The sequence below is a fragment of the Capra hircus genome, chromosome 29, assembly GCF_001704415.2.
Source record: "Capra hircus breed San Clemente chromosome 29, ASM170441v1, whole genome shotgun sequence".
In the NCBI taxonomy this organism is placed as follows: Eukaryota; Metazoa; Chordata; class Mammalia; order Artiodactyla; family Bovidae; genus Capra; species Capra hircus.
In genome coordinates, this window is record NC_030836.1 from 50,217,305 (window position 1) to 50,238,226 (window position 20,922).

The 20,922-nt window shown below is 64.3% G+C and overlaps 1 protein-coding gene across 1 annotated transcript; it reads right to left on the bottom strand.

Annotated features, from left to right (window-relative positions):
- On the bottom strand, window positions 2,637-20,520 carry CD81 (CD81 molecule). Its single transcript, NM_001285676.1, is given in 8 exon segments — window positions 2,637-2,699; window positions 2,829-2,915; window positions 3,281-3,382; window positions 3,687-3,791; window positions 4,048-4,122; window positions 4,819-4,916; window positions 8,141-8,255; window positions 20,455-20,520. Coding segments are annotated over 8 exon segments (711 nt in total).

The window sequence follows — 20,922 nt, forward strand, 5'->3', positions numbered from 1 at the left end:
CTTCCAAGGAGTAAGCGTCTTTTAATTTCATGGCTGCAGTCACCATCTGCAGTGATTTTGGAGACCAAAAAAATAAAGTCTGACACTGTGGACTATACAGTCCATGGAATTCTCCAGACCAGAATACTGGGATGGGTAGCCCTTCCCATCTCCAGGGTATCTTCCCAACCCAGGGATTGAACCCAGGTCTCCTGCATTGCAGGCGGAGTCTTCACCAGCTGAGCCACCGCGGAAGCACCCGCTGAACCTCAGCGCAGATCCTTGACTCCCCTGGTGGATGGCCAGAGCGAGCCCCCTCGGCCAGGGCTGCACCCAGGAATCCAGGGTTCAGGCCATGCTGCGGCCCAGCCCAGGGACCCAGAGAGGAAACAGGGCCCATTTTAATGTGTCCCAACCTTCGGGCTTAAGACTTCCCCAGTGGCTCAGACGGTAAAGCATCTGCCTACAAAGCGAGAGACTTGGGTTCGATCCCTGGGAAGATCCTCTGGAGAAGGCAATGGCACCCCACTCCAGTACCCTTGCCTGGAAAATCCCATGGATGGAAGAGCCTGGTAGGCTACAGCCCGTGGAGTCGCAAAGAGTCGGACACGACTGTGCGACTTCACCTTAACCTTGGGACACATCTTACGGCAGCTGATCCCATCACTTCATGGCAGAAAGATGGGGAAACAGTGACAGACTTTATTTTGGGGGGCTCCGAAATCACTGCAGATGGTGACTGCAACCATGAAGTTAAGACACTTGCTTCTTAGAAGAAAAGTTACGACCAACCTAGACAGTTTATTAAAAAGCTGAGACGTTACTTTGCCAACAAACGTCCATCTAGTCAAAGCTGTGGTTTTTCCAGTAGTCATGTATGGATGTGAGAGTTGGACCATAAAGAAAGCTGAGCACTGAAGAACTGATGCTTTTGAACTGTGGTGTTGGAGAAGACTCTTGAGTCCCTTGGACTGCAAGGAGATCCAACCAGTCCATCCTAAAGGAAATCAGTCCTGACTATTCTTTGGAAGGACTGATGCTGAAGTTGAAACTTCAATACTTTGGCCACCTAATGTGAAGAACTGACTCACTGGAAAAGACCCTGATGCTGGGAAAGACTGAGGGTGGGAGGAGAATGGGACCACAGAGGATTAGATGGTTGGATGGCATCAGACTCAACAGACATGAGTTTGATGGACAGGGAGGCCTGGTGTGCTGCAGTCCATGAGCAGTCCATGAGTCACAAAGAGTCGGACGTGACTGAGTGACTGAAGTGAACCAGGGACATGTCATCCCTAAAGGTGCCCACACTCAGGGCCTCACCAGGAATGAGGGGGTGCGGCCACCGCAGGCACTAATTCACATCACAGCTTGAAGAGGGTCTCACGGCACAGGGAGAAGGAAGAAGGAGCAGGTTCCTTGGGCCATCTGTCTCCCAACCCACCAGCCCCCATTTGGATTTTGGAGAAGCAGGCCTACAGAAGCCCTGTGACCCCCAGTGCAGGGCTGGGTTCTAATTTCCAATATCAGCCCCCAAGAAGGCCACTGGGAACCCCTGACATACGAATCCCAGCCAGGGCCTTGGAGCCTCAAGAGGTCAGTTTAGTGTACAGATGGGTCAGCGCCTGCCTACAGCTCATGGGGACATTACCCAGCATTCCCGGTGGGGGCAGCAGCCTCTGGCTGGGCCTCAGCCCCCCGTGCTGGGCCAGGCGGGCTCCCCCAGGGAGTGGCTGAGGGCTTCACCTCCAGCCCCTGGAAGATGGGGCCACCCAGCCCCTTGACGGGAGATTACAACCAGCTAGACAGGAAGAGAAGAGACCCTTGGGAGGGAGTGGTGTGTCCATCTTCTACGGAGCTGACCGTCAGGAGGAAGGGGGTCTTGCACCAGGGCCCGTTTTTTGGGTCATCCTGCCCACTCCTCGTAGGACCCCCTGGGCAGTGGTGCCAAGGAACGCGGATGGGAGTGAGGGCCAGGTGAAGGCTGCTGCTGGTGACACCAGGCGCAAGAAAGGGGCCCCACTGGCACCAACCAACAGGGTTGGTGGCACACTCTGGGACCAGCAAGGTCCAGCGAGCTGAGCACCACCCATGCCAGGCCCCTCAGCCCCTGAGGCTGCCCCCCGGGTCTCAGAGGGCACAGGTACATGGAGGGGGCCAGACCGTGTTAGCATGCCTGGTTTTTCCTTCTTTATTGAATGACTTTTCAAGATGTAATTACAATTGAAGGTGACGCGTTAGAAAGGAGAGGTGCGCGTTGAAGGCATAAGGCTGCTCGTAGACCCGGCTCCAGAGACAGGTGGCCGGAAAGGAACAAGGATTAAAAAAAAGGCTGAGCGTGTGTGCCGCTCACGGGGACGGCCCTTGGTGGCCCCCAGGAGAGGCCTGGCTGAGCAAGCAGAGCCCCCAAGCAGCAGAGGGGGCCCCTGCCCTGCAGTCCCCACAGCCCACTCACGCCCCCCACAGATGATGTCAGCCCCAAAAGGACAATTAACAGGGAGCTTCAGGACAAGAACAAAACCTCAAAAGTAAAAAAGCTGATAAGTGTAGCAGTGATACCAGGAGGTTATATACACAGGTGGCGACGGCCGCTTCTCGGAAGTGTCCGGGTCACTCCGGGGGGCGCTGCCGGGGTCCCCGAGGCCCTCCCCGAGGCCTCAGTACACCGAGCTGTTCCGAATGCCACAGCAGAGCACCATGCTCAGGATCATCTCGAAGATCTGCGGGGCGGGGGCGGGCGGGCGGTCAGCTCCCGGAGACCCCCGGGGGCTCAGGGGCAGGTCAGCCAGCTCTCAGAGACCCCGGTGTTGGGGTGGGGTCCCCAAGCAGAGCCAGCCCGCCCCACTCACCATGATCACAGCGACCACGATGGCTGCGATGCCGATGAGGTACAGCTTCCCCGAGAAGAGCTCATCAATTTTCCCGTGGCAGTCCTCCTGCAGGGGCGGCCGGGGGCAGTCAGAGGCGCCCGTCCTCCCACCCCACGAGGCAGCAGCGCGGGGCCCCATGAAGGGGCACAGCCCCGCCCCCAGGGCCCCCCAAAAGAGGTGTGAACAGCAAGCATGCCAAAGGCACCCTCCCGTGCTCAGAGACCACGAGGCACTGTCAGGACAGGGCTGGCCCGGGAGACCAGGGCACCCTCCACACGGGGCTCGGAAGTGACCACAGCCCCCCAGGTAGAGCAGCCCCAACTCCAGCCACCACATGGCCCAGCATGACCGTGGCCCAAGGGAGCCCCGGGAGGCTTGGCCACCACCCAGGACCCACCAAGGGGCGGCAGCTGAACGGAATCACCACGCACCTTGAACAAATTAGTGATGGCGTTGCCGCCAGAGGGACACAGGCTGTTCTTGAGCACAGAGGTGGTCAGTGTGGTCAGCGTGTTGGAGCCACAGCAGTTAAGCTGCAGGGATGGAGGGCGCCCGCCGTCAGCCCTGGGCACGTGTCCCATGGGCTGCAGAGGCCCCAGGAGCCGCCCTGGCCCAGGAGCTGGGGGCTTGGGGAAGTCCCCTCCCGGGGTAGAACCACGCTGAGAGGCCCCCTCCTCCTCCTTCCACTCAGCTGCCCCGGCCCACCTAGTTCCCTCCAGGGACCCCCCAGAAGACCCCACGTCCCGAGAGTGGGGCTGCCTGGCCCCAGTGCCCCTCCCGCTCCTGGCTCCGGCCCGGGCCTCTCCCTCGGTGCCCCAGCCCCTGGCCCCGCCGCACCGTCTCATGGAAGGTCTTCACCACGGCCTTGGCGTTGTTGGCGTCGTCGTCCACTATGGCCTGCTGCAAGGCCTGGTCATAGAACTGTTTCACATCCTTGGCGATCTGGGGAAAGAGGTGCTTACAGCGCAGGGGGACTGTCCCCCCACAAGACGTGCCTTCACCTGGCTCGTCTGGACAGTCAGGACGGACCCGCCCACCTGAAGCTGGGAGGGGGCTCTGCCTTTCACTCAGCCGCCATGCCCCCTCCTCCAGGAAGCCCTCTGTGGCTTCCTACCTGAAGAGTCAGCCCAGAGAAGTGCCCACAGGCCAAGCCTTCCCCACAGCCTGAGCCCCTGCCCTCCACCTGGACATGGCTCACCTGGTCCTTGTTGACAAAACCCCAGATGCCAGCAGCCACCTCACAGGCAAAGAGGATCACCAGGCAGGTAAAGAACTGGAGAGGGGAGGGGCGGGCAGAGAGAAGGTCAGAGCAAGCCAGAGGGCCCAAGGCTCCCCGAGGCCGGCAGGGGCTCACCTGCCACAGACGATGAGCACCCCAGGGGCCCACAGGCGCGTGTGGGGCGCTCGGCGGTATCCACCCGCCCCAGCCCTGACGGGATGAACCATGTGAAGCAGCCACCCTTCTCATCAGCCCCAAGGGACTCGGCTCCAGAGGACAGGGTGGCTGGGTGGGGGGGAGGGCAAGGCTGGCTCTGGGCGGGTGAGAGGGGACAGGGAGCAAAGCCCGTGGGAAGTGGGGGGGTCACTGTGGGGCACCCGGGACCCTCCAACGGAGACACAGGCGCAGACTCCCCAGCCTAGGCCGCCCAGACGCCAGCCCCTGGGCAGCACAGCCAGGCCTCTGCTTCCCGAGGACACCTGAGGCTGGCCCTGGGCGGGGACTCACCCTCTACTGTCTCTGTGACTCGTTTTAAGAAAGAAGAGAGAGAAAAGCAACTTTGGGACTTACGACCAGGAACTAGACAAAAAACTAGATATAGCGGCAGTCTGCCTCGGTAGGGTCTGAGAACAAACCGGGGAGATCAGGGCTGGCACTCGAGGGAGGCTCACAGGGCCGGGCTGGCGCCGAACCCCTGATTCTGCCCCCGGCAGCCCCCGACCCCACCCCATACCCAGCCCAGGACCTTACCGTGCCCAGCAGGCACTGGGACTCCTGGATGGCCCCGTAGCAGCCCAGGAACCCAACAAACATCATCACAGCACCCACGGCAATAAGGATGTAGATGCCTGCAGCGGAGAAGAGGTCACACCCTCAGCGACCCAATGTCCCGGAGCCCCCAGCCTCCCAGAAGCCGTCCTGCCCACGCTGGGCATACACACCACTGCTCAGGGCTCTGGAGGGCCCACCAGGCGCTGGCACCCACCCTGCTGGGGGGAGGTCAGATGCCCAGTGGCTTGGAGAAGAGCCTTGAGGGGGAAGCAGCCTGGCAGGGCCATGTGGCCACCTCTGTGGGCCTCAGTTTCCTCCTCTGTGACGTGGAGGGAGTCAAGCATCACCAGGGCCAGGACCGAACGGCCAGTGGTGAGTGTTCAGGGGCCTCCGCCTGACCCCGCCACCTGTGCGCACTGACCCCTGAGAGCCTCCAGGGCTTGGTGGGCCTTGGAGAGCCACCCGCATCTGAGTGTTCAGGGGCCTCCGCCTGAAGCCGCCACCTGTACGCACTGACCCCTGAGAGCCTCCAGGGCTTGGTGGGCCTTGGAGAGCCACCCGCATCTGAGTGTTCAGGGGCCTCCGCGTGAAGCCGCCACCTGTGCACACTGACCCCTGACAGCCTCCGGGACTTGGTGGGCCTTGGAGAGCCACCTGCGTCTCGGTGCCAAGGGCCCAGCTGCTGGCCTGGGAGGCAGGTCAGAGCCCAGGGTCTGCTGGCCCCAACCCACCTGACTGGCACACGGGATCAGCCGTCTCCCTGGCCTGCCCAGCACTCACCGCTGGCCACACGGCCCTTTCCTGAGTCTGCGGCCCACCCAGAAGGGGCCCTCGCCCCTTGAAATGCTGACTACGTCTCTTGAAGGACTTCCCACAACCCTAGTCCTGCCAGCAGACCTGGGCCCACCCCCCCAGTTGCCATGGTTATGCAGCAGGCAGAGCTAGGACACTAGGTCCCAGGGCTCTGGTGCCAAAGGGCCCACTGGCCCTGCCCGGCCGTCTCTGGAGAAGAAGTTTGGGAGGTGGGACCCACTGGCAGGCTCAGAAGCAGCCTGGGGACGCCTCTGGGCCAGAGCCTCTGGGCAACCCCAAGTGGGCCTGGCCGAGGGTAAGCCCTGGGGGCTCCTCACTTGGACATGGCCAGGTTCTGAGACTCCTGTCCCCACGCCCCTCCCTGAGGTTCAGTGGGACAGCCCAGGGTGCCAGGGAGGGGTGTCCTGGCAGGTGCCGGCCCCCAGCCCCGCTTGCCCGCCTCACGGGGCCAGCCTTCCCACTGTAGCAGGCTCTGGCTCTGACCCGTGAGGCTGGGGACCCTCCTGGGCCCTGAAGCTCGGCCCGGGTGCTGCTCAAGTCTCGCTAACCACCCCTCACTTCCCGGCAGTGGACACAGAGCTTGTCAGGGCCCACGTCTGTCCCCACCGCCCTGGCAGGCCCCGTCTGCATCCTTCTGCCAGCCAGGGGGTTCCGGAAGGCTGGCCCCGGGTGGGCAGGGACGCTGCTGCCAGAGGGGCTCTGAGAGGCCCCCACTGCTGGTGGCATGATGGCGCGGCAGAAGCTCGAGTCCAGGGGCTGGTGCCCGGCCTGCCAGGTGGTCCAGCCCTCCTTCACTCCTTCCCCGAGGGGAGCCCTCAAGCCCAGCGACGGCGTGTTGTGGCACGGGCTAGAGCCAGGCCCCCACAAGCCTCCCTGTGGGACCCTTCCCACCGCGGCCTGGGCCCGGCCCCCAGCCTCCAGCCTTCTACCAAGGTCTCCCCAGACCCCCCCACATCTGCCCTGGACTGTGTCTCCAGGGGACCACGCGGGGCCACCCAGGTCTGCAGCCTGCTGCCACCCTTGCCCCGTCCAGGCTGAGACAGGCAGCCTTCAGCTTCTCTCCCGGCTGCCAGGCCACACGCTGGGCTGAAAGCAGGAGCCGGCCAAGCCACGAGGAGAGGGACCCCCTTCCCAAACGGTGCGCCCCAGGGAGCCCACACCCCCTGCACCAAGAGCTTGGAGAGGGGGACGCGGACAGAAGACCAGGGCCACGCGGGGGCAGGCCCTGGGGAGGGAGAGGAGAGGCCTGGGAGGAACCCTGGGGAGAAACTCCCCTCGAGCGTCCAGAGGACACCCTTGCATCCTCAGACGTGTGGGCAAGGCTGGCCGTGTTGCTCTGAGGGTGCCTGGCGTGGGGACAGTGGGGGCCAGGTCACGGTGCCCCGTGCAGTCTCGGGGAGTGCACACCCATGGTCTCCGCCTGAGACTCAGACCTGAGGGGGCCCCTGCAGCCTGGGGGGTGGGGAGCCTAGGACCCTGCGGACAAGGGCTGGGGACCCTCCCTGGAGGGCTGGCCCCAGGACCACCCCAGACCACGGGCTCCAGCCCTTCCGGGATGGCCCAAAAAGGACCCCCACGGCCCCGGGGCGGCCGAGTGGGATGGTGAGTGTGGGCACCCCCAGCCCAGGAGCCAAGCGTGCATCTCGAGTGTGGGGGCCCCCGAGCAGCTGGGAGGGACTGGGACCCCTTGCAGGGTCCACGCAGGATGGTGGGTGGTCGAGCGCCCCATGTGAGCCCTGCAGGCTTCCGGCCTGCTGCTCTGCCTGTGGGGGCGAGAGGGGCCCGCCCAAGGGCCAGTACTTTGTACTTTAAAGGACAGAAGCGACTCTGCACACCCTCCCCGAGCTCCCTGGGAGCCAGGCCCATCTTGGGGGGAGCGGGACCGGAAGGAGGGCACTGCTGCGCGTGGCGGGAGGCACCCCTCCCCATCCTCCAGAACCCCTGCCCCGGAGGCCCCCAGCCCACACCCAGCCTGACACACACCCTGAAGGGCCGCGGCCTAATAAGGCAGCCAGTGTGGTGAGGGCCCCCAGGCAGCCCAGGCATCCAGCCCCACCCCTCCCAGGAGCCTCCCTGAAAGGCCTGCCCCCTGACAAAGCGGCCCCGCCCCCACCCGCTGCCGGCTTGCCCTGGCTCTCCCCCGGCCCAAAGGCGATCTGGTGGGGTCCCCACCGGCCCCTCAACCCTCCCATCCAGCTTTCCCTGGGAGCACCCCGGCCCAGGCAGGCCCTGGGACAACTGCAGAGGGCACCCAGGCCCCTCAGGGTCCCCAGGCTGACGCAACCCCCTACCCCACCCCCGAGCTCTTCCTGGTGGGCCTCCTCCTCCCTGCCCCAGGGAGAAGCAAGCCCCACTCAGTCGCCTCCTCCTGGAAGTGCTCCCTTGTCTGCTGCCTTACTGAGCTTACGATCTCACCCCCAGTGGCCTGTTCCTGCCGGCTCCCAGCCCAGAGCTGCCCAGGGTCTGCAGCCCATCCCCTGTCACTCACCCACATAGAAGGTGTTGGGGGCAGGCCGGTCTCCAAGCTCCAGATACAGGAGGTTGGTGGTCTGTGGGTCATGGCGAAGCCACAGGGCCACACCCAGTATCACACCTCCGGCCAGCTGGGGAGAGAGCAGGGCACTGGTCACACGAGGCTCAGAGACTGGCCGTGGCGCGCGTGGATCCCCCAGAGAGGCGGGTCCCCGGCCCTCGCTCTGGCGGGTCAGCACCAAGGGCACGGCTCACAGGCCCTGGGCTCACAGACTCTGGGGTCACAGGCTCTGGGGTCACAGAATCTGGGGTCACAGGCTCTGGGCTCACAGACTCTGGGGTCACAGACTCTGGGCTCACAGACTCAGGCCCTGGGCTCACAGGCTCTGGGGTCTGGGCTGCCCACTGCCTCATGTCTGCTTTGCCCCCTTGGTTTTCCAGACGCCCCAGGCAGGCTTTGGTACGGGGGACTGGGGGCTCATCCAGACCCTCCCACCAAGCACCACCGGAGACTGCGGGACAGGTTGCCAGATGAGACTCAGACACCTGGTTATTCACAAACACTTCTTTCGTATCGAGTGTGTCCCAACCACTGCCCGGAACACACTCAGGCCAAAAATGCACTCACTGTTCACCTGGAGCGGAAGTTTAACTGATGCCCTGTATTTTACTTGCTAAATTTGGCCAGAGGCCACACCGGAGCCTGTGGCCTGGGGAAGGCCGAGCCCTCCTCCAAGGGGGTGGCACTGCCCTGAGCTAGCTCGTCCGGGAACTCCAAGGAGTGGATGCCAAGTCTCTGGTGCCAGGACATGGTGAGGGGTGGCAATCTGATGCCACCGGGCCCTGGCGGGGCTGGTGGCCGCCGTCCGAGAGAGGGAGATGGCTGGGGGCGGGGCCGCCCTGAGAGTGGGCAGGAGAGGGGGCTCTGCGCAGAGCCTGGCGTGGGGCTGCGGGCTTCCGGCTGACTCACCCCCAGAGGAGAGTGGCTCAAGGGTAGGCGGGGTCTGCCCTTGAGGGCACATCCGGGCCAGGCCCACATCTGAGCATCCGACCCGGCCAGGAAAGCAACCCCGGGCTCCCCGACCAGCGAGGCAGTGACTGTCTTCGGAGCTACGAGCGCCAGCCCCTACACAGACCATAGGCTCTGTGTCCAAAGAGGAAGAGAAACCGAAACACGGGCCCCAAGAAAACCACCTGGCCGGCCCAGAGCTGGCCCCCGAGCGGGGCCCAAAGCCACCAGTGGCGGCCACGCTCAGCGGAGCAAGAGAGACTCGAGGCCCCGGCCCCACGGGCTGCCCCCAGGAAAGCCCCGAGCACCCCCAGGGATCTCCAGGCAGAGACACGGGACACTGCTGGGGTGGGAGGCTCGCAGCCCCACCCAGACCCTCCCACACTGGGCTGGCTCCGCGCACGATAAGGTGGGTACCGTTGGGGACCGTTGCCACCTGGCAGCAGCCCGGCTGCCCCTGCCAGGGGAGGCTGCTGGCACCCTCCCCAGAGCGGGCGGCACCCTCCAAACCCCTGCCCCAGAATGGAGGCGCTCCCTGCCCGCCACCACTTCCCAACAGAGGGCAGCACCTGGGACCAGCGGGCCCTGCGCAGGGCAGTGCCCTAGCTGCAGGCATCCTGAGGCTGCCCCAGGTGCCCGTCACACCCGCAAGAGGGCAGGAGGGCCCGGGGGACGAGAGCAGGGGAGGTGGGGGGGGTGGCTCCGGAGGGAGTCCTGGCTCCTGGCTCAGCCAGCCGCCATCTGCGCCTCCAAGGGAGGCGGTGGTGAGGCTGAGGGTTGCCGTGGCAACTCTGGCTGGAAACCGCCACTTATTCTGTTTGGAAACCGTGGTCCAGAGAGCGCTTCAGGAAAGTCCACCCCGACCTGGCCTCGGTGTCCCCACGGCAAGGGGCGGCGAACATGGAGGGGCCCCTCCTGCCCCTGGTTGCGCTGGGACCACCCATCTTTCCCTGCAGCCCCTCACCTCAGGATCCCAGGAACAGGCCCACGTGGGTGCCTGGTCCTAATGGAAGCAGTGAGGGTCACGCCTGCCCCACCCCCCAGACACCGAGGCAGGGAGTCCGGGGGGCAGGCAGAGCCCCCACCTCTCCTGCCTTGGGAAGGGCTTCCCAGCACAAACCCCAGGATGTGCAGGGGGGCTGCGGTCTCCAGACTTCCCTGTGCTCCCCCACCCTCCGGAGGGGCGGACAGGGAAGCCCGTCCTGCCCACAGGGCAGGGGGAGCCTGGTGCTAGATGCCTCCTCCTCGGCCATGCCAGGCCCTGCACACTCCCACTCAGAGGGGCCTGGGGAAGGCAGTGGGCAGGGACCAGCCCAGTCCAGGGGGCGGTGAGCGCTCACCTACGGTCACCTACAGAGGACGGGCGGAGCAGCACTGCAGCCCCCCAACCCCACCCCGGGAGGGCGGGCGGGGTCCCAGAAACCCCAAGTCTGAAAGAAGCCTGCTCTTCAAAGACGAGCGTGCACTGACTGGCAAATGGCTAACAAGGACCCGGATCCAGAAGGCGTCAAGAACTTCCAAAGCTCAGCAAAAAAACAAATAACCCGATTTTTAAAACACAGGCCAAGAAACCGCATGAAAACCTAAGCCTGAACACACTTCACCACAAAGAAATGCTCACAGCAAATAAACACACGGAAAGATGCCCAGCGGCACTGGCCCCAGGGGAGATGCGAACGAAACACGGTGAGGCGGAAGACCAGACCAGGTGCTCGTGGGGGCGGGGGACCCAGAGACAGAGCTCCGGCCCCCAGGGCGCTCCCCCCGCAGGCCTGTGCCCGGCCCCTGCACCCCCAGGTACTGCCCTAAGTGGGGGTGGGGGTGGACATTCATGCCCATACACATGTGCTTTCCCGGTGAGCCCCCAAACCAGGGACAACCCACCTTCCGATTCCCTTCATACAAAAAGTACAAGAGGGACTTCCCTGGCGGCCCAGGGGTTAGGACTCCATGCTTGCAACGCAGAGGACACAGGTTCAATCCCTGGTCAGGGAACGAAGGATCCAAAACCTCTTTACAAACTTAAGACATTCAAACATGGACAACAGTGATAGGCCAGTGGCTGCCTGGAGCAGGGAGGGGTGTCCTGGGGGCAGGCTCCGGGGCTCTGCTGGGGTGAGGGCTGTGCACACCCTCCTGGGGGCAGGCTCAGCGTCCACAGGTGCCTCCCACATCAAAACCTACCAGGTCCTGTGAAACTGAAAGTGCCAGTCGCTCAGCCTTGTCCAGCTCTTTTGCAACCCGAAGGACTGCGGCCCGCCAGGCTCCTCAGTCCATGGGATTCTCCAGGCAAGAATACTGGAGTGGGTTGCAAGGCCCTCCTGCAATGCCCTCCTGTCCCAAGGATCAAGCCAGCATCTCCTGCGTTGGCAGATGGGTTCTTTACTGCTAGCGCCATCTGGGAAGCCCTATCAGTTCAGCTCAGTCGTGTGTCCGACTCTGCGACCCCATGGACCACAATACACCAGGCCTCCCTGTCCATCACCAACTCCGGAGTTCACTCAAACTCATGTCAACTGAGTCAGTGATGCCATCCAACCATCTCATCCTCTGTGGTCCCCTTTTCCGCCTGCCTTCAATCTTTCCCAGCATCAGGGTCTTTTCCAACGAGTCAGCTCTTCCCATCAGGTGGCCAAAGTACTGGGAGTTTCAGCTTCAGCATCAGTCCTTCCAATGAACACCCAGGACTGATTTCCTTTAGGATGAACTGGTTGGATCTCCTTCCAGTCCAAGGCACTCAAGAGTCTTCTCCAACACCACAGTTCAAAAGCATCAGTTCTTCAGTGCTCAGCTTTCTTTATGGTCCAACTCTCACATCCATACATGACTACTGGAAAAACCATAGCCTTGACTAGATGGACCTTTGTTAGCCAAGTAATGTCTCTGCTTTTTAATATGCTGTCTAGTTTGGTCATAACTTTCCTTCCAAGGAGTAGGCATCTTTTAATTTCATGGCTGCAGTCACCATCTGCAGTGATTTTGGAGCCCCCCAAAAATAAAGTCTGACACTGTTTCCCCATCTATCTGCCATGAAGTGACGAGACCGGACGCCATAATCTTAGTTTTCTGAATGTCGAGCTTCAAGCCAACTTTTTCACTCTCCTCTTTCACTTTCACCACGAGGCTCTTTAGTTCTTCGCTTTCTGCCGTAAGGGTGGTGTCATCTGCATATCTGAGGTTATTGATATTTCTCCTGGCAATCCTGATTCCAGCCTCTGCTTCTTCCAGCCCAGCATTTCTCATGATGTGCTCTGCATATAAGTTAAAGACCCAGTCTCCCCTTCAGTCAGTCTCTCCCATCAGGAAGCTTCCATAAGCCTCTTGTCCTTCTCTATCAGAGAGCAGGCAGGCTGGAAACCACAGTCACAGAAAACTAACCCATCTGATCACACGGACCACAGCCTTGTCTGACTCAATGAAACTAGCAGCCATGCCTTGTACGGCCACCCAAGACGGACGGCTCACGGTGGAGAGCTCTGACAAAGCGTGGTCCACTGGAGGAGGGAATGGCAGACCACTTCAGTGCTCCTCCCTTGAGAACGCCATGAACAGTCTGAAAAGGAGGAAGCCCTATAGTTTGCCAAGAGAAAATCTTTCAGGAGTCAGTGTAGACCCTGAGCAGCCACCAAAACCCAGGGCTGCTGGGCGGAGCACAAGGGTACTCGGCACACAGCTGTAGTCCGGCCTTCCTTGGGGGCTGGGTAAAAAAGAAAGCGAAAGTTTGTCACCAGGTCATCTCCAACTCTTCGTGACCCCACAGACTGCAGCCCACCAGGCTCCTCTGCCCGTGGGATTCTCCAGGCAAGAGTACTGGAGTGAGTAAGTGATTCCCTTCTCCAGGGGATCTTCCCAATCCAGGGACTGAACTTGGTCTCCTGCACTGAAGAGATTCTTTACCGTCAGAGCCTCCAGGGACGCCTTTCCTTTTGAAGACACGCTGTTTGCGGCTGCCCTGGGTCTTCACTGCTGCAAGGCCTTCTCTGGTTGCAGGGGGGGCTTCTCATCGCCGTGGCGCCAGCTCTAGGGCACAGGCTCACCTGCCGCGGCCCATGGGCTTCGCGATTCCGCAGCATGCGGGGTCTTCCCAGATCAGGGATCAAACCCACGCACCTCCTGCACTAGTAGGCGGCTTCTTCACCACCGAGCCCCCAGGGCGGCCCCCAGGTCGTAAGCCCCCACACCCAGATCCCTGTCCACTAGACTTCTAAGCAGCAAGTCCTGAAGGATCCCGGCTGCCTTCTTCACCGAGGTCAGGACCCGAGGCTTCCAGTGGCCAGCAGGAAGCATCTGGAAATGTTGAAATCTAGTCCACAGAACTGAGATTTAACGTCAAACAAGGGACTGGATAACTAAGGATACGCCTGCTACAAAACAGAGTCCGGTGTTAACGGAAAGCACGCCGTCCTGGTGTTGCGTGGGAACCGGGACCTCCGGCTGCAGGTCACCTTGGACCCCGGGCGTCTTCCTGCCTCCAGTGTCCTCGCGTGCACACTGAGGAATTCACGGTGCACACGCGGACACAGGCAGAGTGCGCGGATGATGCCGCTATGTACGGAGCACGCCCGACAGCGCTGGCGACTGCTGGGACGGCCGTCAGGAGTGTTGGGCAGGCCAGTCTCTGGTGGGGTCCGCACGGCTTCCTCTCCCCTCTCCCGCCAGCCGGCCTGTCAGAAGGGCTGCCGCCAACTGCTCTTGCACCCAAGCCGCCCCCAGAGATGCTCCTGCCGGGGGCGAGGCTGGGCAGCAGGTCAGGAAGGGGCTGGCTGACCCGCTGCTGGGATGACCAGAGGGCTCCACACCGGGGGACGGCACGGGCTGTTTGCAGTGCTTTGAAGGTTCACTTTCTGTTTCTCTCTTCTTCCCTCCTTTCCCAGAATTAATAAACAGCGTCAGCTAGGAAGAGGGGGTGGGGGAGCTGCCAAGTACACTGGGTTCCCGCCCGGCCAGTCTGTGTTTCCAAGAAGCAGCTGAAACGGAGAAGGAGCGGGCGTCTCCCTGCTTCCCTCTCAGCTGAGCTCGCTGCCCCCTACCAACCCCACCAGGCCTCGGGCACCTCCCCACACCCAGGCACTGGCCGCCTGGTTGCCCCAAGTGCTGCCCACACGCTCCAGGAGTGACAGGACATTCGTGCACCCAGCGCCCCCTTAATCGGCGGCTGGGCCCCAGCAGCCCCCCGGCGCTCATGCCCTCAGTCCAGCGCTGTCAGGGAGGATGGCTGTCTGACCCAGAAAGTGCCCAGGCGGCTCGGCACCCGAGAGGTCCTGGGGCCTGGAGACCCACCCAGGAGGACAGTGAAGGCCACAGGAAGGAAGCGAGGCAGGAAGTGCCCCCACAGACCCTGGGACAAGTCAGGGGGCAGAGGCGCAGCCCAGACGCTGCTCACGGGCATGAAGGGTCAGCAGGGCCAGAGGGCACCCAGCTCGGGCGGGGCTGGGACGCGGTCCCGCAGGCTGAGCCTCCACCTCCACCCACCACAGGACAGACACGGCGACATGGGGCCTGACTGCCCTCCCAGAGCCCTGCCGTGCCCCCTGGGAACAGGGCCGCCCAGCTCAGGGCAGGAAGGAAGGAAGGACAGAGGAGCAGGACCCTCGGCTCAGCCGGGAAGCGGAAACCCCTCTCCAGCCCCCTCGACCTCAGGAAGCCAACGGCCGGCCTCTAAAAATAGGCGTGGGGGTGGGGAAGGATTCACGGCCACCCAGGCCCTACCAGTGGGGGGATCCCAGAGCTCCCTCCTGCCGGGAGGTGAACACAGGGCCCCCACCACCTCCCGGGGTCCAGCAGAGCAGGCCTGGTCAGTTTCTGGGCCAGTTCCCGAGCCTACCACCCACTGAGGGCAAGGAGCCCAGGAGGTGGCCTGCTCCCCCACCCCACCGGCTGAAAGAGCTCCTCGTGTGGGATGGCCCTTTGCCCCCTCGGCCCCTGTGCGGGGGTGGGGGGGCGCGTGTGGACACTGACGTCCCGAGGCTGAGCTGCTGGGGCCACACACCCATCAGACGGATGGGCTGGGGGCCCGCTGCAGAGGCAGGGCAGGTGAGCGGGCCCGGGCAGGGGGCAGAGGCAAGCAGTGGGGCCCTGGGCAGCTCAGGGTGTCCGGCCAGCACCTGCTCGCCACAAGGCCGGGCTCAGCCGCTCGCCCTGGGGGAACGCCACGCCACGCCACACCCTGCCGCTGCCTGGAGACATGCCGGCCTTGAACCCCAGCGGCTGAAGGAAGGGCCCTGGCCTCCAGCCTGCTTCCACCACTTCCTCACGTGGGCCACTTGGAACCTCAGGCTCCTTATCGCCCTGGTGGGCCGCAGGTGTAGGCAAGGGGAAGGCGCTGGGGAGTTTCACACGGGCTAGAGCTGTTATCTCGGGGACAGAGGGGAGGACTGTCCATCCAGAGGGCGGGCAGCTGAGCCCCTGGGCTGAGGAGCAGAGAGGACCTCGGCCGTGTGTGAGGGAGACACCCCCGTGAGCCCTGAGCAGGCAGGACCGCAGAGGGCGGTTCCCAGGCCCACCGCCCCTTGGTAGCCCCCATGTGCCTGAGACCCGCACTATCGAGCTCTGGGGCTCGGGTCTCCCAGCACCCGGGACTGGAGGCCCGGGAGGCAGGCAGCCTGGGGTCCTTCTCATGTCCCCCACCACGATGCGCAGGGCACCTGGTAGCCCCAGAGTCACAGCCTGAGCCGTAGCCAGCGACTGGCTGCAGCACTGAAGCGGACTCAACAGCCGCTGCAGGCGAGGCAGGGCTCCGGGGCGCTGCTGGACGCTCCCCGAGGGAGAGCTATGGCCCCGGCCGACCTGGGAGTGGCGGTCGTGACAGAAGACTCGCTGTGAGGGCAAGGGGCGCCGGGGGGCCGCCCGCCCACCCCCACCCGCTCCGCGGGGGCCTGGCTTCCTGTCCCTCACCTTCCCCACAATCATCACGTCTCCCTGGCAGTGGGGGTGCAGGGAGCAGCACCTTTCTCAATGTATAAGGGCCACTGCTTCCATGGAGAGGGGAAGGGGGCCCTGCTCCCCAGGCCTCTGCGGCGACCCCGACCCACACCCGGGCTCTGGAGGCCCCTGCCCGAAGCACCCTCACCACCGATTCAGGCACTTGAGGAACCCAACGCCACCCCCAGCCCCAGCTCCAAGGTGCCTCCCTGTCCGCGGAGCCCAGCTGGCCTCAAGGCCAGGGAGGGTGGTTGCCCCCAGCTGGTTGGCCACCACCTGCAGGGCCTCCCCCAGCATCTGGGTGCCCACCTGGAGGCCCCGGGTGGTCTTGTGGGAATCGGCGCCGGCTTTGCTGTAGGGAGGAGGGGTCCAGCCTCCACAGAACAAAGTGTGTGCAGGGGGGCGGGGGTGAGGGGTGGCACCGAAGTCCACAGGCTCTGGGAGGAGGCCTGCGGGGTCAAACCACATCTGGCGGACGGGTAGAAATGGCCCGGGAGAGACTCTGCTAACCTGTCATAGTGAATCTGCTCCTGCAGGGTGGGTGGTCCTGGCCACCGGCCGGTGCCGCCTCCAAGGTGGAAAATGTCCAGGCCTGGCCACAGCCTGGCCCACGTCCCGGGGGGCAGGCAGAGCCAGGCTCCCGCACCCCACACCGCCCCTACCCGGAGCCCTCTCCAAAACGCAGCACCAGTGCAAACATACCATCGGCCCCTCCCTCAGGCGCTGGCCTCTAACCCTGACTGACCACGGCCCCGGTTCCCCCGTCATGGCTCTCAGGCGCTGGGAAGGTGTGTGGGTAGATTATTTGGGAGGAGGGCGGTTTGGCGGGAGCTTATTTCTGTCTGGCCTTCAAAGCAGTAAGAGATAGGAATCAGGGTGGACTCAAATTTCCGGAGGGAGACTGAGCTGGGGGCCCCGGGCAGCACCCCACGGGGTGATACATGAGGGCACTGGAGAAGAGCCAGCAGGGTCCCGGGCTCCCTGGTGCCCAGACACTCCCCCTGGGGCAAGCCTGACCTGGGCACAGACCACAGACTTCCTCTTCTTGGCCTGGCCCGGATCGACAGCCGTAGCCCAAAGTTCAGCAGCCAGATGCCCGGGGTCACCAGGGGAGGCCACCTGCCCTTTTGAAACAAGGCGCAGAAAGTCCCTGCCCCCCAGCAGAGCCCGCCTGGGTCTGGCCCCTCTCCCGGGAAGGAAGGCGACAGAACTGCTAAGTGACAGACAGTCATGTGCCGTCTGGAAGCAAAAGGCTGGTGTGCAGGGCCTCTAACCAGCCCCGCCCCAGCCTGCCCCGGCAGCCTCCTCTGGAAGGAGGCCTGACTGCATGAGGGCGGGCGGGGGTTGGGGGTGGCGGTGCCAGGTGAGGCTGCTGCTGTTGCAGAGGGGAAGCCATGATCACACCCATTTCACAGATGCGGTCAGCAGGCTACCACGGCTCGCCCACTCTGGGCTGGGCAGGAGCACAGGGCCGGGAGCCTGCACAGGCCTTGAGCCTCCCCAGCAGCAGGGCCCCGAGTCCCAGCCGCCCTGCTGGGGAGCTCCCAGGTCCCCCCACACACGCCCCAGTGGGCAGGAGCTCCAGGCCCCGGCTCCCCCAGCTCGGGCCGGGCCTCTCCTCCCCAAGCCCGGCCACCTCACAGCCCTCGGCCACCTCCACGGGGGCTCGGGGTCTGGTGTGGAGACGTGGGAGAGCACATGTGTGTGTGGGGGTGGGGACAGAGCCAGTATGTACGTGGGTGAGAGACAGCCCGTGTGTGTGTGTGTGTGTATGTGTCAGAGCCCGTGTGTGTGTGTAAGCCTGTGTGTGTGTGTGAGAGCCCGTGTGTGTGTATGTGTGAGAGCCTGTGTGTATGTGAGCCCATGTGTGTGAGAACCCGTGTGTGTGTGAGAGACCGTATGTTTGTGGGTGTATGTGTGAGAGCCCGTGTGTGTGTGTGTGTGTGCGTGTGTGTGTGAGAGAGAGCCCGTGTGTGTGTGAGCCTGTGTGAGAGCCCGTGGGGTGTGTGTGTGTGTAAGCCTGTGTGTGTGTGTGAGAGTCCCTGTGTGTCTGTGTGCGTGCACGCGAGCGCTGGCATGTGGGGGCGGGCTCCTTCCAGGACCCCATGCCAGCAGGCCTGTGCCGCCGCCTCCCACGGGGACGGCTTTACTCTCTGCAACGAAACTTGCGAAAGTGCCCAAAGTGCCCGGATCCGGATCCAGATCAGCAGCCTCCACCTCCCAGCCTGGTGCGGGTGGGGCTGGCCCTGCGGGGTGCTCCAGGCACCCAAGTGCCAGAAGCCCCCTCCCCGCGTCACGGCCTACACCTGCCAAGGAGAGCGGTCTTCCCTGAGGCCACCATACCCAGCACCCAGCTCCTAAACTAACAGGACCCCCAGTTCAGAAGGGAGGGAGCCAGGACCAGGGCAGCAGGCTCCACCGGGGTCCAGGCCCTGGTCCCACACTCTTGGCTGGGGGTGGGGGTGCAGAGAGGGGCTCCCCGCTCCCCACCATGGGTGGGTGGGGCCTCTGTGCCCCTGGAAGCTAACTTCTCAGAGCTCTGAAGGGCTTGCCCGGGGAGGGGAGGGGAAACAATTCCTCCGGCCTGAATAGAGTGGCCCCGGGGGAAGTGTCAGGCCTCCACCCCCGCTGCCTGGGAAACCTGGGAAATTACCAGAGGCAGCTGGGAGGAGCTGGGGGTGGGGGGAGTCTGCCGGGAGACCTCCCAGGCCGCGTGGTGGGAGGGGCTTCTCCGGGAAGCTCTGTCTTCTTCCTTGACCACCACCTCCCACCAGGGCCCTCCCAAGCTCTGCACTCAAGGGAAAAGCTTGAAGGCCGCTGGGAGAGGGGGTCTGGTTGACACCCCTTGCCAAGGCCAAAGCAGGCGATTACTAAATCAACACCAAGGCCAGCCCCTCAGCAAAGGTTGCCAAGGCCCCTGGCCCATCCTGCCAGCCTCCCTGCTCCCACCCCCAGGGCAGAGGCTGAAGGCCCCGGGCCCCCACGGGTGCCCCTGCAGGCAGGATGTGACACCTCCACCCCAAGTCCAGTCTCTGCCCTCCCCAGCCAACACCTCAGGGTCCCGGGACCGGACCCCGGGCCGTCCCGAGGGCAAACAGAGGTCTCCAGGCCCACAGAGTCTCCAGGAGCCATTTTAAAACTTTAGCCTCCCCATGTCAACTTGACATTCAGCAGACAGTCCTCGTCCTCCCGGCAAGGGCTGAGCAGCCTGGGGCGGTGGAGAAGCAATGAGGGGCCAGGAGGTGGCCCAGGTCCCTGCCCTGGGACCCCAGAGGGGTGGCAGCACACAGCTGCCAGAGGGGCTCCCGACGCCCATGCCTGGGGGCCCGCGGGACAGCAAACGAGCTCCACGCCCCTCATTCCAGCACCAACAGGAAATGGAAACAAAAGCCAAAGCTTCACCGGCACCAGCCAGCAGTTAAGGCTCATCAGGAAACACAACCCAGGCTGGCCGCCCAGAGGCCCCAGGAGACCCTCCAGCACCCCTCAGACGTCTCACCTGTGGGCACCTCTTTCCAAGCCCCGAGCTGGGCATCCACCCCGCCCCAGCACCCTCAGGCTCGGAGTCGCCCCGCTCTCCGGGCCCCCTGCCTGTGCCAGCTCGGAACACCGCTCAGCCCCTCGCCCCTCACAGCCTCTGCAGCGCCCCAGGGCGAGGAGGGACTGGAATCTACCTCTGGGTGAGGAGGCTCGGCCCCCCAAACTGGGGGCACCACTATGCGCACGCCGGCACGTGGGCCACCCGGGTCCAGGGCGCTTCTTGTTTGAGCTTTGCCCGGGCACGGACCCCCAAACCGACCCCCAGGGTGGCGACAGTAAACAGGAGGGTGAACTGAGCCGGGCCCAGAGTCGGGTGGACCGGCCCCAGGACTAAGGCAAACTGCAGCGCGCCACCCCACCTCCCCCCGCCCGCCCGCCCGCTCGCCAGCCACTGCGCCGGGCCGGGCCGCCCATCTAGGGGCGGTGGCCCTGATGAGCTCATGGGGGCGGGGCTTGAATCGCCCCGCCCTCGAGCCCCTCTTTCCCCAAGAAGCAGGGTGGCCCCAGAAACAGCGGTCCGGAGAACTAAGCAGTAGCCGGGCGCTGGGCTCGGGACACGCACCCACCGCACCACCACCATCACCAGCCGGGAACGGGCCCGGCCGCGCGGTTCTGGGTCCCGACGCGCAGAGGCCCGAAACCCGTCTTAGAGCCTCCAAACCCGCCGTCGAGGGGCGCGGCGGCCCCGGACGACCCCCACCTTCGCGACTCGCCGGCCTAGGCCCTCCCACCCAGCCAGACTGGGCGCACACAGGTGGCCCCGCAACTTGGCGGCCCGGCTGCGCCCCCTTGACGGGGCCCAGCCGAGCGCGCGGCCTGCCGGGCTCGGGGAGTGCCCTCCCACCCCGGGGCAGGCTCACCCAGAAGACGAAATTGAAGACGAAGAGCAGGTATTTGATGCACTTGGTGCAGCCCTCTACCCCCATGGCGGCGCGGGCGGCGGGCGGCCTGCGGGGCGCGTGCCTGTCCTGGGTGTCGGGTGCGGGGCCTGGGGGCCTGGAGAGCGGCTGGGGGCCTGGCGGGCAGCTGGGGTGCGCAGACGGAAGGCGCGGGGCAGGCGCGGACGAGGGGCGCGGAGGGACGCGGACGCGGCGAGCTGGAGGCCTGGCCGGGATGCGCCTGAGTCTTCGCAGCCACTGCGCGCTCACTCTGAGCTCGGGCGCGCGCCCCGCTCCGGTATTTATAGGACGCCGAAGCCACGCCCACAGTCTCCGCCCCGAGGCCCCGCCCCCGCCCCTGCTGCTGGAGCTCGGAGTGGACGCAGCCCCAGCCCGCAGCCTGGCTCCCGGGGAAGGGGCGCACGACCCTCCCCCTGTGGCTCGCACACT